The sequence below is a fragment of the Calonectris borealis genome, chromosome 4 (assembly GCF_964195595.1).
Source record: "Calonectris borealis chromosome 4, bCalBor7.hap1.2, whole genome shotgun sequence".
Lineage (NCBI taxonomy): Eukaryota > Metazoa > Chordata > Aves > Procellariiformes > Procellariidae > Calonectris > Calonectris borealis.
The window spans coordinates 40,903,532-40,919,971 of record NC_134315.1 but is presented as its reverse complement, the minus strand read 5'-3'; the positions used below and the strand labels follow the sequence as shown (position 1 = coordinate 40,919,971).

At 36.5% G+C, this 16,440-nt stretch overlaps 1 protein-coding gene across 4 annotated transcripts in view; it reads right to left on the bottom strand.

The window, feature by feature from the left end:
• GPM6A (glycoprotein M6A) overlaps nt 1-16,440 on the bottom strand; it is a 129,416-nt gene that overhangs the window by 10,309 nt on the left and 102,667 nt on the right. For all 4 annotated transcript variants that reach the window (XM_075149306.1, XM_075149305.1, XM_075149308.1 and 1 more), the window contains 2 exons: nt 2,887-3,040; nt 623-699 (listed from right to left, as the gene is read on the bottom strand). In XM_075149306.1, the coding sequence (XP_075005407.1) occupies nt 623-699; nt 2,887-3,040 (231 nt within the window). The remainder of the gene's footprint in view (nt 1-622; nt 700-2,886; nt 3,041-16,440) is intronic.

The window sequence follows — 16,440 nt, the reverse complement described above, 5'->3', positions numbered from 1 at the left end:
TAAGACCCAGTGAAACATTTAGCAAAGCACCTTTTGACTTCAGAGGGATAAAAATTTTAGCCTCTCTTTTTGTTTTAGATAGGTGTAATTTTGTTTATCCTGTCTTCATTCCTGATCATTTAAAAACAAAACCAAGAACCTCAGCTGCACTGAAATAGGTGGCCTTTGCCTAAGGGAAAAACTACAGAGAAAAATGTACTAGGAGTTATTATCCTAACACACTGCAAGATTTGGTCAAATCCATTTGAAATCTTTACTCTCCTGTCATGACAGTAATCATAAGATCTTCAAACAGTGAGTTATTATATAGATTTATTCATTGTGCAGCAGGTGCATTAGCTTTCAAAAATATCTCAGTAAAAATATACATGACAATGGAATTCTTAAAAAAAAAAATACAAGTGTATTTACAAAACAAACGGCTGGAGAAACTGCACTGACTAAATTTGTTGCATGGTAAAAGACTAGGAAAAGTACTTGCTGACTGTATTTTCCACTGGGATTTTATTTCATCACCATAGCTAGAATTAGAACATTAAGAGTAAGAAGAAAACACACATCAGTTACTTCCTACTATAAAATATATTATCAATTTGCCAAAAATATTATCACATTTATTCACCTCATTAGAGTCACACATCTTGATGAAACTTTCTGATGTGGTGCAAACCTTCTTTTCCTCCCCAATAGTTACAATACCTGGAGCAGAATAAATATTCACAGTATTTAGTATTCCTAGTACATAGCAGCTTACTTCATATAAGCTAGAAAAGCTAAGAAATACAAATTCTTGGCTGCTTTGCAGAACTTTTTTTAACAACAAAATCAGTTTTTTGTTGATGATTGGGGGCTGGAGCACCTCCCGTATGAGGACGGGCTGAGAGAGTTGGGGTTGTTTAGCTTAAAGAAGAGAAGGCTCTGAGAAGACATTATAGTGGCCTTCCAGTACTTAAAGAGGACCTACAGGAAAGATGGAGAGGGACTCTTTACCAGGGAGTGTAGCAATAGGATGAGGGGTAACAGTTTTAAACTGAAAGAGGGTAGATTTATATTAAATATAAGGAAGAAATTCTTTATTGTGAGAGTGGTGAGACACTGGAACAGGTTGCCCAGAGAAGTTGTGGATGCTCCATCCCTGGAAGTGTTCAAGGCCAGGCTGGATGAGGCTTTGAGCAACCTGGTCTAGTGGAAGGTGTCCCTGCCCATAGCAGGTGGGTTGGAACTAGATGATTTTTAAGGTCCCTTTCAACCCAAACCATGCTATGATTTTATGATAATTTCAGCCATCACAAAACTAACACATCATCTATTTAGTAACAGCCCTAGTAGGAAACATGCAGGTAATAATTTTTTAGCAATTTTTGAAAATATCTTCATTCAGATTTTGATCAGCACAATAATCCAAACACCAGAAAATTATTTGCAACCAGTATATACACTTACCACATTGTTCACAAACGTTCTCTACCCTCATGTGGAGAAATGTGCTATATGGTGTTTTCAGACATGTTGATCTGGTACAAAGCTTCTTTCACAAGTTATAAAAAAGCATCACCCAAATGTATACTTTATTGTAATAATAGTTTCTCTATTAGCAAGTATAACTAGAATCTGCTATATTGTTTCCTTTAGCTATTGTCCGGATACTAAATCAAAGACTAGCTTGAAGAAAACTGCTATAACTTGGTTATCATGAAAAATGGTACTGTTCTTTCCTACTAGTAATCAGCAGTTTTTACACTGAATTTACAGGAAACAGATACGTTCACAGAATACACATTTTATATGTTAGTGTTCTATGCACATTTTAAATAGAATTAATAATAAGAAACAGGTATGAATTTTAGCAAAATAAAAAATCATAGAAAGAAGAATGAATACTCTTGATGAGATCTGTACAGATAATTGCTTTTTCAACTCACTTGTCATGCTGGGGGGATGGGGAAATCAGTAAATTAAAAAAGAATTTTTATTTCCCCTCATGAAAGCAATAATGTGAAATATTTTGTTTCAGGTTAAGAGGAATGTTTAATATGAACCAAACTGTTTCATTCCCAAGCAATACAGCATTTTTTAATACCTGAAAATAGCAATTAAAAATATACTGTGATTTTATATTAGGCCAAGGCAACAAAAGAAAGACTCAAGAAACTGCCTGATGAGAATATGATTATCCAAAGCTCTGTGGGCTGAGAAACCATCAAGGCCAGAACATCTAGATTCAAATCAGTCTTTGTGGCAGAAAAGAATTTAGTTATCATCACTGCCATAAGAATTCTCAGACTTCTTAAGATTCCAAACTCCCTTTTGTCCAAATATCCAAACAAAACACATGCATGTGTACATCCCCACTTTATTCTAACCTCCACAGTTCAGGCTTTAGCCCCTCTCTCTCTCTCCACCAGCCTCTTAGAATGTTACTATTTGTATTGTCGCTCTTCATCAAAATGTTTGCAAGCAATGAATCTTGTCCTGTCCTGATTCACCTCTAGGCTCTGCAGGGACAGATGATAACCTAGGATCTCCCATCTCCAAATCAGTGTCCTACCACAAGATTAAAGAGTCATTCTCCAGTTAAATGACTAATTAAGCATTTTAGACAAGTTCCAGCAATTCCAAAAGAAGAGACTAAACAGAAGCCCCAAGCCAAATTTTCACTTGGGGGAAATACTCTGGGAAGATAGACAATGTTGATTCAATTTTGCCAGGCCTGGAAATGCAGTGCATCTCTAATATACTGCCTTGACTAGAGGGTAAAAGGATAGAAAGAGATGCTTAACAACTGTTTCAGAAACACGGAAACAGTTCATTTCAGATACATGGAAGCAATATGATGCTTTCTTTTGTGAAATCTGGCTTTATATTTAGTGCTTTTCATTCACATACCATACTGGCGAAGATCCAAGCAGAGATTAGCTCCATCCACTATGGTGGCATTTCGGCAAATGGTCCACAGATTGAAGTACATGTAAACAGGCAGAGAAGTGAAAGCTGTAACGCCAAGCCAGGCCAACATAAAGATGTATGTCAGCATAATAAACTGCAGTAAAAGAGGGAAAAACAAAACCTGTGGTAAGTCAGAACTTAACTGATACTCCATTGCAAAAAAGAACCACAGACAAGTAACAAACACATTTGTGACTGTTTTTGTCTGTTTCTGTCCTTATTTAAATTACAGTTTTGGTCTGATAATCAATTCATGATCTGGTCAAAGTGAGTGATGGAGCACTAACATGATGTTTCTGAAGAACAAGCAGTTATGCTTCCAGAAGTGCAAGCTTACTCCACATTCCTGTCACTCTTGGGCCTATGATTGATGCAAAGCACCACGTCTGAAGTACAGACAGCTGTATGCTTTGTGAACCATGTGTCTCCCTCTCTCCCATCACCACTACTCCATAGTTAAGACAAGAGGCCACATGGTTGTTTTTTCCACTAGCAATCATGATGCAAAGAATTAGAATGAAATACTATAGGTTTTGCTTTCTTTTGCTTTTAAAACCTGGGTCTTAATAAAAATCCATGGCTGCCACAGAATCTCACTGGCAAATCCATTTTGCATTGAACAAATTAGACAATATATTTGTCATTTTGTTGCTGTATTTAGGCATATTTGGAGTCTACACACAAGGGAATTCATCATTCAGAACAAACTAGGGTGCTTACCTCTGTTAATAAGAAACGCATCAAATTACGTGCTTTGCAACATGTGTTCTCCAAAGGCTACACATTTTCTCTTTTTAGCCACGAGCCTCAAGAGTAGCAACCTGCTTGTAGGAGGCATTGAACTCTACTTGCCTTCAGGGCCAGTAGTTATGCTGGCACACCCAGCTTCTGTAAATAAGTACGCATGCTACATTACTGCTTTGCTGCTAACCTAAGACAACTAGCAGACACATTCATCAATAGCAAATTACCTTTTCATTTTATGCTGTGGAAAGGATATGAAGATGCTACATGGTTAAATGTGGAAGATAAGTCAGCCTTTAAATGTTGAATCCAAATAGCCCCAAGATTTGATGGCTTCAGAAATGCTGATGAATCTAAACACATTACTGAAACAAAAAAATTTCAGCACACTAACATTTTTGTAACTGCTTACCACAGTTCTTTGTTAATGTAAGGTCTTCACGTCAGGTAATAAAAGAAAAAGCCTAATATAAATACAGATTTTACTTACAGAAATCAAATAAGGTCAGACTCAAAAGAGTTGTAAATGGTAGTAAAAATTGTTAGAGGGGTGGCTTGGCCATGTGGACCTGATCAGGAAAAGTAATAAAAAAAAAAAAGGTTTGCATTTTAGGTGAGGTAATTTTATTACTTTGAAGGTATGGGATGCACATTCTCAAGCAATATTAGAGAGACCTTAATTTGATTTACTTTAACTCACTTCCATAGAATATTAAATAAAAGCCATTTTAATTCTGAGGAAGTGTATTTACATAGGGATTTAATGTAGTTTAATTAATCCAGTTTAAAATTCAATTCAGATTAATTTTCCTGATTGTCCCTAGGTAGGTGAGTCTTTCAGCAGTAGTTTGAAAAGCTGAAGAAATTATAGCACTAAAAATAATTATCAGAAGGATGCTGGAAAGTAAAAGATAAAGTGGAAGAAAGAATAGAAGTATTCTGTTTAATACTTTGGGTATCTGCTTTCTATCATTTTCTTTATTTAGTACTCAACACTTCAGCTTTACCTGCCAGTTTGTAAGTTATGAACCATTTTAACTTTTCCCTTAACATCAAACTAGTTTAAAAGGGAAACTGATGTGACTAATTTATTAGATTTAAAGATTTGTGAAAAATGTATGCATACAGATAATGGCTGTCTTCCTTTCCAACTTTTCCCAAAAACACACTTACTAGAAAACCAACTGATAAAATAGAGAAAGTGATAGCAAAGTGTATAATAAATATACACACTTGAATGTTACAGTAGACTTTTCTGTGTGTCAGTTGCTTTATATAATGGAAATTCTATTCCATCTATTGCAGAGAAAATAGTCAATACAAGTAAATACTGTTCTGTACACACTCCTATTTATTTTTCACTTTTGCTGCTTTATTGTTTTCTTTTTTTCTCTCTCGATATTACAGTGTTAAACCTAAAGAGACAACATCTGATTCAACCCCAGGCACTCATTTGCAAATAATTACTTGGAAAATTACTTGGAAATGTAGATTCATTTCAGGGCTATGAATTCCCAACTAAAATGTTACGTCTGATCTTAATTTATTATCAAGCTAAAGAGTTGTACTCAATTTTTCTAAAGCAGGAGCAAGAAATAAGAAAGAAGGCTCTCTGTGTGTTCTCAGAACAGCCTTTAAATTCTCAGTTTACTATATTCTAGAAGTATTTTAAAGGTAAACCCAGCCTCCTAGATTATATCTATGAGTTTGCCAAAAACAGGTATATCTGAGGACTTATTTTTGAACCTCCTTCTAGAATTTCTGAAGTAAATAATATTTAATAAATTTAGTACATCTCTCAGTATAGTACATGCGTGGTAATTTAATGGAGAGCTAAATCTTTGATATTAGTTATATTACTGAACTGTAGTAACTGTTTTTAAGACTGGGCTCCACAAAGGTTCGGGAATCTTTCTATTCTGTGATTACCACGTAATGGAGGAAAAAGATCAGCCTTACTATGAGCATTACAGTTCCTATTTAATATCTTTTTATTTTCTGCTCTGTAGTAGGGATGAAACTCTCTGTAGCCTTGCTTGCTTAAGAAGCTTGCTTAAAAATCTGTACTGAGATAATACAATGCATTGGTATAGCAAAGAGGGAAAAAAAACAGAGCTTATTAGCCTCTCAAAAAAATCTGCCTTGGGTGGAATAAGAGCAGGAGAAATCTGTCAGATGGTGGCTGCTGGGAGTCACAAGAACTGCCTTTTTAGAGGGAACTGCCTGTTTGTTTATGGAAGGGATTCTTTTTTAAAAACATGAATCTGTTTGGTTGAGTATCTCAGAAAAAGTGAATCAAATGTTGATTTCATTTTAAAAGCATATTTTAGAAAAGAATAACTTTATTTTTCCTCTTTCAGTCACTTTCAACTGAAGAGCCAGTGGCCAATGATTTGCCCAAATCCATGTCATAACACCAGGAAGACAGGGGGAAAAATAGTGACATTTCTTTTGTTTCTTGTAAGAATAACTAAAATGCAAAACTTCACATTAAATCACTTGGTAGCTATGAGTTATCCCTGGAAGCTGCTATCACTGGTATCGGTGAAGCAAACCACAAAACTGTGATCTGAGCAGTAATATATTTTCTGCAGTAGGGGCAGTAAAAAGCAAAAGGTTAACCTTGCACAAGTTATAGTTTCTAGTAATAGGAGGTGTTAGCTTATAAATTCATGTTATAACGGAATGAAATTGTGAATTAGGTTTTTTTTTAAAACCACAGGTGAAGGACTAAAGTATTTTTTGAGGTAATTTTCTCTGTTATTACAATCTTCCCTCTTTGCTCTACAGACCTTACAAGAAATGCTTAAGGAGCCTGTTCACTCCAGGAATTAAATTCAGAATTCAATCTCCTGAGATTCAAAGGGATCTTTCTCCTTTGAAGTAGCATTCTGCTACGTGACAAGCCAAAGATTTATGAAATAGCAGTACAGCATCTTAAAGAGGTACCACAGTTTGTTCTTTAGTATGCTATGTATTGCATTGGTAGTGAAAATTACTTTCTCTGATCAGTTCAATTTTCACTGTAAGAAGCCAAACACATAAACCCAAAACAAACTGGAAGTGATAGTGAAATTCATCTACCAAAACATAAAGATAAAAGTTCACTAATCAATTCTCAGTTCACATTAGGAAAGAATAGCTAAAGTAGATAATTATTTGAATAAAACAAATCTTTAACCTTTGTAGCGGTTAATTTCTTGTACCAACACCATGGCTGGTAAAAACTTCTTGCCAGATTTTATAAGCTTTTTGTTGCCAATAATGGCTGTCCTGAATCATAAATTATCAAAATAAGCAAATCATCAATGCTTCTGGAAAGATTTTTTTATAAAATCTGTTGCACAGAACAATGTCAGGAAGTAGAGATTTCAGAGCATGTTCTGAAATGGTATGTATACAGCACGACAGCTTTCGTGGTGGTCATAGCTGGTTGAAATCCTGTTTACACTGAAAACATTACCCAAATCCTAGATATTTTAATAAGATCAAGATTTCAGTTACTGCTTTCTTTTTAAAATTTATGGGTACTGGTCCCATGAAAAGCACATTCATTGAATTTCAAACACTGTTCTTGTTTTAGTTTTGTTATAAATATTTTAATACCCCTGAAGAAACATTGTATGATTGCTTCAGTGACCCTAGGGACAGAGACAGTGAAATCATATCTAAAAGGTAATGTTACTACAGAGAGATGTATTGAAATGGAAACAAAGTAAACTCCAGTTGTTTTATTGGATAAGGACACTGCTGCTTACTACAAAAAAATTATATAGAAACATAGCAACAAATTCAGAAGTGCCTGAATAAAACTTCTCTCCAAATACCTCATGTAATTTTATCTTTGTTCCAATCCACTCAGTACTTATATTTACACTTCCTCTCAATTTAGCCATATACTTATTTTATGTGGACTCCCTGACATGAGCTCTCAACCCAGGGAATTGTAAGAAAACGTACACCTTGCTGTGTTTATATCTCATTTAGATTTATTATCCTATGACACACATGCAAAACTTCATTGTTTACTTTCAGCTTGACGATCTAAGAGGCTCCTTCCAAACCTCTTCACAGGCTCAGAAATTCTCTTTGATGGTTTTTGCCAGAGATCAAAACTGCATCTACAGAGATCATGTACTTCCATCCTGCCAAAAGCCTATTATGCTTCACCATGAAACTCTGCCAGCACAGAGAACATCACCTGAACAGGAGCCCAGAGTTAGCCTGGCTGTCTCTACCTGGAATACTGAGAGGCACCTGACCTCTGCAGTGCATTGTGTAGTCCTGGTTCTGGGTGCAGTTTTCCAATTGCACGTCAGAACAAGGACTTCTGTGTCATTTGATGGCAACTCAGAAGCATGAACAGGAATATCTTTTCAATTTCTTCCTGAATTAACCTGTCTCTCTAATGTCACTTTCACGTTCAATTGTCTATAGATTTTATTTCAATATTAATAAAAACTTATTTAGCTTTAACACTTTGCCCAGCTTTAAATTCATAAATGACCTTTGGCTTTCAGGCCTTCTGCTTTCAGGTCTTGTCCCTTTTTCCTGGGAGAAATTCCTCTGAGTTAATGCTACTATCTCCTTCCCCTGTGCATATTCTGCATAAACACATTCACATACTCTTTTTAAATTATTCATTGCAGTCACCACATATTTTCTCAAATGCTGAACTTTGTCTGGATGAAGTTGTACTGATAGAGTGCACAGTTCTTTCTGCAGTTTACAAGAAGTCAGACTTAAAAGTACTACATGTGTTCCTATCTCAGACCTATAGTTTATTTGCATTCAATCTTCTATAATGCAGGGTTCTGCCTATCACCTTACATCTACAGTCCAGACACAGTAACTTCCTTTGATCAATAAACTTCTATCTAAAATATTAGATATTTTGTTTCTGTTCACAATCTGTATTCTTACACTACAGCTGTTTAGTTCTTTTTACTTTGGGGAGGTTCAGAATTCATCCAACAGAATTTTACAATTTTTGCACTTTTAAAGAAGAATCTCTACATAAATACTTCAACCTCTTCCCCATGTCCTTTGCAACAGCATCTTAAATGTGTCGTTCCCCATATGTAAGTACTAGAGAGAGCAAGTGGAAAACTCGCTGAGTTCCTCTGGAAAGGGTTTTAACATTGCAGCAGCTAAAACAGTCTTTGCTGCTTCATTAAAAATGTTAGGTTGTCTAGAACCAGCAATACTATTCTTATTTATTTAAATCTAAATAAATCACAATGTCTTCTTAAGTGGTCAGATGAGAAATTAAAAAAATTATACAGATGTCTCTAAACTCATTGATATATCAATGCTTAATATGTTACAGATCATCCTTTGCCGCCCTAGCCAACCTCTCTTGGTATTCATACACCCTCTTCTTACACCCAGTATGAAATCTAAATATGTTTAAGAAGGACTGTTAAGTAGATCACAACCAAATGGCCTCCTCTAACATTCTCGTTTCTGTGCTAACCGGCATCTCCTACATTCATGTCTCATTCCTGAACAGAAGTAAAAAATGAAACAAAAGTATTTCAACCTATCTCATTTTACATATAATGCTGCTGGAAGAAAGAGACTGATGTTCTGATATTACCACTAAATGCACTACAAAACACAGAAAATACACACTCACAAAGTCGTTTCTGCTTGGTCTAAAATATCGCTTTCATTGCTAACAATCACTTGTTGGACATTTATTATTGCCTCTACAAAACACATTCATCTGACAAAACACATCTCTCTGACATATTATAGTCCTAGGCACAGCTCCAAGAGTCTTGTTGAAACATGGATACGTTTCATGCTATGCTATTACTGTCATGTGGTTGATCCTTCTTGGCTTGCATTCAAATCAATTGCTTCAAGAAAAAAAGAAAAGCCAATTATGGTCCAAATTTCTCTTCATAGCAGGACAGACTTCTCAGGTTTACCTAACTGCAATTCATCCATGTACTAAATACCAGCTAGTGTGACATTCCTTAGATTGTTAAAATCTATTACCAGCAAATGATTAAATCCCTGAAACATTAAATTTTGAAGCATTTATTTTATGGAACCGTTTTTTTGAGGGGGGTTAAATATTTTTCTTCTACAGACATGTTAGATTGATGAAAACCTGATTTTGACAAAATTAAAAGCAATTCTCACTGTTACTTTCTGCTTTTCATCTGCACATACATTTTTCTAAAATTTCCTTTAGATGTGTATTTCAAGGTTGAAATATTATATGCATGATGTCCATTGCTTTGTAATTATTTAGATGTCCATAAAAAGCCGGTTTACTTTCTGATTTACTCTGAATTGATGTACTGGTAGCAGCGGGGGAGGAGATTTCCACAGCTGCATCAGAAATACAAAAAGAAAATTCTCTAACGAATTGATTTATTTTTCGAAACTTTGCTTTGTAAACAAATTCACTAACTATCAGAACATACTCAGTTCGAAGAAGGTGGCTTTGCGTTGATGCAAGACTGGGTTTTCTAATTTTATAATTTTATAATTTATCTTTTTGGTACCTCCTTATAAACCAATTATACTAAATTTTTTTATTTCTGAATCTTCTTTAGAATGTTGATGGGTTTGTAGCATTGTGCTGCTTAAAGTTATTAGCATTAGTTATTTTATATGTCCTTCAGGCAAGACTATCATTTTTGTAGTCCAGCAGGCTTCTGAAGTTCTACAGAGGGCATTGGATCTTATCTGTTATTTAACAGCAGCAGAATTTCCTATTTTATTTTACAATCTTCCATATAGGAATTACTTTTTCTCAAAAGATATATGCTTATTTTTTCACATTCTTCAAGTTTTCCTCCTCCTTTTCTTTTTCTTTTCAGTGGTGTTTCTAACTTTGATGTACTCTCTGGGAATATAGCTAAGCTATCTGTTTTGTATTTAAATGTGATTACAGATAAATAATCTGATTTTAAAATGACAGTTTTAAAAAATGGACTAGGTATCTTCATTAAATACTGCTGTTTCATGGGTTCTTCAGACTCTGTTCATGCCACATAACTATTCAATTCAAAGACATAAAATATGAAAAACAATCTGTTCCATCATGACCCACTCCCTGCCAATGTAGGCAGGTCCTAGTAGTAATTTTTCCAGGTATTTTGCTTCCAAATTGCTGATAAACTATTTATAAAAAAACTGATCCATACTTTAATGGTTTTCAGTGATGACAAGGTTTCTATACACAGAAAAAGATAATAGCCAGCTGGGAAAAGACTGCACTATACAGATTGTTTACATTTTTTGCATTGCCAAGACTGTGATTTTTGTTCAGGAAGTTTGCATGGTCTATATTTGGGAACAAGACAGTGAAGCTTAAACTAGAAAGCAGAAATAATACTCTTATAACAACTTCTCTAAACAGATGTGTTACTCAAAGTGAATGCTTGGCTGTCAAAAATAAGAACATGTGTTCTTTCCTGATTTGTTCTTAACGGGGCTTGAGAAGCCTATGAGAGAATCAAGGGGTAGGGACCTTCCTTTCTCATTTGCTGTCTTGTCAAGCAGTGAAAGTCAATAACATGGCTTTTAAGCAGCCAGGGGATTCTAAAAATGTGACCTTAAATGTTAAAGCTCTTCAGCTGAAAGAAGTATTGATAAAAATACTCTGGTTTGTTAAGTGTAACCAGCTTAACTTGAAAGTTAATCATCATGCACAAATAAAAGGTACAAGCAGTGAGGGGATAAATGTACAAGTTTCCCTCCTTCTTCCTGGGCAAGAAATACCAAAAAACATTTACAGTGGTAACTATGAATTTATAATACACCAATAGGAAGATACAGCTGATATGAAGAACAAAAAACTGTATATGGTTTCTGTGGATTTTGGGGACAGTAACTTTAAGTGGGAGAACTGAAAATCAAGCAAGCAAGAAACCATTGGGAGTTGATAAAAGACACATCTTTGACCATAAAATTGTGAATTTATGATAATGCTACTGCTATTCACAGGTTTAAATAACTATAAAAATAGTAAGATATCTAGATGCAGTGAAAAAGGGTAAGGCAGCCAGGTGTGAACAAGGTTCAGGGAAAACTGATCAGGGAATCTGATGAAGGATTCAAGTTAGAACTGAGAAGAATTATCTGAACCTGGGGGAAATAAAACTATCACCTTGAACAATTTATGATGGTTGATAATAGAAAGGTAAAGTCCATGGAGAATGTGTAATGGCTCCCACAGTCAACCACACTTTGGAAATGTATGACAGCACATTTTCAGAAAACAGTTTCATTAAAAAAACTAGTTATTGACTGAGCTTACATGCCAAGGAAAAATTCTGTTCTCGATGTGAAAGACACACTTACAGCACAATCTGAAACAGAAACATTTTGTCCAGTTTATCACCAACAATAAAAATTCTGTCAGTGAGCAGTAAGACCAAGAGAAGCTGAGAAGCTGCTGACAAGGCATATTACAATGTCTGGCACACTCCTCTATTAAAGGAAGCAATGAACACTGCAGTCAACAAAAGGGCTGTGTATAAAACACTAAGTTATGTGAGAAGAGGAATGATCAGATGAAAGAATGATTTTGTAAGTGTGATATCCCTGAGAAAATCTAGGAGTATAAAATAAAGAAAAATAAAACAACCTGGCCAGATTAGAGAAATAAGACAGACCAAAGGTACAGTCAGCATCTAGAAATATATAACAAAATAATTTCTGAGCTCACTGCTAAAGATTTCTAAAAGTATAACAAAGAGAGAAAAAAAAAAGTAATAACTTGCATTCTTCTTTCTTTTTAAGAAACCGTATGTATATTAACAATGTAGTTGAGAGAGTAACAGCATAAAGATGAGAGATTCTCTTAACTACTCAGCTGAGTTCTGAAGTATTGCTAGGGCTTGTCCTTCCTATTTCAAGAACAAGCACAGAAGACTACAAGGAATCCAGTTCTCTCAAAAAATTCCAACACTGGTCTAGTATCCAGAGATAAGATGACTTCCAGAAACCTATAAAATTGTTAATAAGTTTTATTTTATCTACTAACTCCAGCAGTGTTTAGATAGCAAATGTTATTCACCTAAACTCCAATTAAAGGGGCCAAGCAGGATACATCCTACTATCCTAAATTTAGATAGTTGACTGAAGTGCCTAATATAAAAGACCTAACTTAAAAGACTTGAGGGTTATTCTCTTTGCAGAAAATAGGCAGTCACTTGCAGAAAAATTCAGCTCATCTGAGAAAGTTTCTCTAACTTTCCCTCCTTTAACTACTGAAGGAGCGTAGGCCCTTCTCTTGGCAACCTTAGCAACATTCCTAGTTAGGTGGGATACATCTGTGTCACAATATATTCCCTCTGAAATTAACTTCTCCATCAGCTTCTGGGTCATTTGTGGCAATAATTCATGATTCTGGTTTTTAATTATGCGGTCTGAAAGGTCAGGCCACCATATGAACCTCACTTTCCCCATTTCCCACATCAGTGTCTGAAACTACTTATGGCATCTGCTATTTAACATGTATGTGGACAAGAGTTTTGTTAGATGCTTTCCTTATTTAAAATTGGATTAAGGGATTCTAGACCCATAAGTGCATCTGCTGTCTTGGAGAGAAGGTCCTTTACTTCTCATAAATGAAGAAGCAGTGGTATGAAGCATTCTGTATTCCTCAGACACAGCAGTACTCAATCAGAAGGAAGGCCTCTCTGTCTGTCAGCTCAACATTTGCCACCAGAATATCCAGAGATGGTATCTGATTTTCAGAAATGTGAGCTTCATTTCTAGCATTCAGAAATGATGCATCTGTTCTGGGGAGGAAAGCCAGCTGAGCCTGCACTGAACTCTGTTCCTTCTGTTACACAAAAAATCAAATGTCAATATGATGCAGTTTCATTGCCTCTAGAATGGACTGGTCTGGTAAGGGCAAGATGAAAAGACAAGTTCACACCCCTTACAGATGGTTTTCAAAACATTTGTGAAGCTTCCATGGTTTTCTTACAAAATAAAATCTGGAAATATTTTGGAAAGTTCAAGTTTTAGTTTAAGCATTCAAGAAGCATGGGTCAAATAGCACATAGGTATTCAGGTATCCAAAACAATTTTCAAAGGCAGAAAAATCCCTTTCACTCATTAAAATAAAAGGTTCCTAAATACAAATACAGAAGATATATTAGTCAGTGCAACTTAGAATATAAAACATTTTTCTCTAGAGCTTTAACATGCATCTTTTAAAAGGTAAGCTACAGAGAAATAGAAATACAACTGGCAGGATTAAATCTTTATCCAATGTTTTCTGATGAAATGAAAAGAACTGCTTTTCCATTTCATAGCATAAAATTTTCATAAGAGTAAAACTTTTCAAGGAAAAAAGCCTCATTTGTGTTTCTTTCTTCATTTTTATATTGACTCTCTAAGCAGACGTTCTAAAACAACATATAAATGAGGCTTTCCATGATCAAGCTAGCTGAATATAAATAGGAAGGGTATTAAATGGCAAATATACAAACAGTGTCACAGTTGGCTTCAGGCTTGTCTCCCATTCTTCACTAATCATGCTGCAGCACAATTATATATAACTGTTTACTTAATTCTCCTAAAAGTATGTTCAGGCATTGAAAACTGAAGACTAAAAACACAGCCATCCCTCCTTGAATGTGACTGGCATTGTTATACTGTTTATTTTACCTTTCACAGTAAATTAATTCTGAAAATGCTGCCGATGAGACTCTTCACTGTCACTTTCACAGGCCCTCTCTCAGATCTGAGAGTGTACATTCCTTAGCAGCACCGGCATGACTTGGATGCTAAGTCTCTGAATTAGCCTGAATATAGGCTGATTAATCAACTATAAAACCACTGGAAATGTCAGTTTGAACCACTACTTTTTCCATTACTTCAGGTGAAAAAAAATCCCTTTTGCCCATGTAGAGCTAGAAAGTGAACTAGTCACAGTGAAGGAGGGAGGTCAGGAAGGGCACATGAAAACTTTCTGTAGATGCTGGCTTTCAGTGTTCTTAAAAGCCTGCTTTTCAAAGAATATTTTGATAAGAAAGAAAAAAAGATGCTACTTTTCAGATTTCCAGTGAGAAATATAGCTTATCCATACAAAGTTAAAACTAGATTTTCCTCCTTGAAATTTTTTGTTGATTTTTTTTCCCTCTGTTTTCCTAATAGGTTTAGTCATAGACATAATAAATATGCTCATACAAAATATTAATGAGAAGTAATTGGTGATAATGGTAAAGCAGAAGGACCTCATCTTCATTTTCAATCTTTAAAATGCTAACCTGGTATTTAGAAAGACATCAGCAAATTTGATGGAAAATCATAGTCACAATTGGATTTTTACAAAGGTATTTTTTATGTGGAGCCATTTTTGTCATTTTAATTCTGCAAAGCCAGTCAGTCTCACTTCTGTGCCTGGGAAGATCATGGAACAGATCCTCCTGGAAGCTATGCTAAGGCACATGGAGGACAGAGAGGTGATTTGAGACAGCCAGCAGCATGGTTTCACCAAGGGCAAGTCCTGCCTGACCAACCTGGTGGCCTTCTATGAAGGGGTGACTACATCAGTGGACATGGGAAGGACTACAGATGTCGTCTATCCGGACCCCTGTAAGGCCTTTGACACGCCTCCCTCCCCCACCCCCACCCCCCCAGTCCCGCAACATCCTTCTGTCTAAACTGGAGAGGTATGGATTTGATGGGTGGACTGTCCGGAGGGTGAGGAATTGGTTGGATGGACACACCGAGAGGGTAGTGGTCAATGGCTCAATGTCCAGATCGAGATTGGTGATGAGTGGTGTCCCTCAGGGGTCCGTACTGCGACCAGTACTGTTTAACATCTTCATCAATGACATAGACAGTGGGATCGAGTGTACGTTCAGCAAGTTTGCAGATGACACCAAGCTGAATGGTGCAGTCAACACGCCTGAGGAACGGGATGCCATCCAGAGGACAAGCTCGAGAAGTGGGCCCCTGTGAACCTCATGAGGTTCAACAAGCCCAAGTGCAAGGTCCTGCACCTGGGTCAGGGCAACCCCCAGTATCAATACAGGCTGGGGGATGAAGGGATTTAGAGCAGTCCTGCCGAGAAGGACTTGGGGGTACTGGTGGATGAAAAGCTGGAAAGCTGGACGTGGGCCAAGAATGTGCACTCCCAGGCCAGAAGGCCAGCCGTATCCTGGGCTGCATCAAAACAAGCGTGGCCAGCAGGTTGAGGGAGGTGATTCTGCCCCTCTACTGTGCTCTGGTGAGACCCCACCTGGAGTACTGCATCCAACTCTGAAACCCTCAGCACAGGAAAGACATGGACCTGTTGGAGCATGTTCAGAGGAGGGCCACAAAAATGGTCAGGGGGATGGAATGCCTCTCCTATGAAGAAAGGCTGAGAGAGTTGGGGTTATTCAGCCTGGAGAAGACAAGGCTCCGGGAGACCTTATTGCGGCCTGTCAGTATTTAAAGGGGGCTTATAAGAAAGATGGGGACAAACTTTAGCAGGATCTGTAGTGACAGGACAAGGGGTAATAGTTTTAAACTAAACCAGGGTAGATTTAGACTAGATATAAGGAAGAAATTTTTTACCATGAGGGTGGTGAAACACTGGCACAGGTTGCCCAGAGAGGTGGTAGATGTCCCATCCCTGGAAACATTCAAAGTCAGGTTGGACGGGGCTCTGAGCAACCTATCTAGTTGAAGATGTCCCTGCCCATGGCAGGGGGCTTGGACTAGATGACCTTTAAAAGTCCCTTCCAACCCTGACTATTCTATGATTCTATAAAACAATTA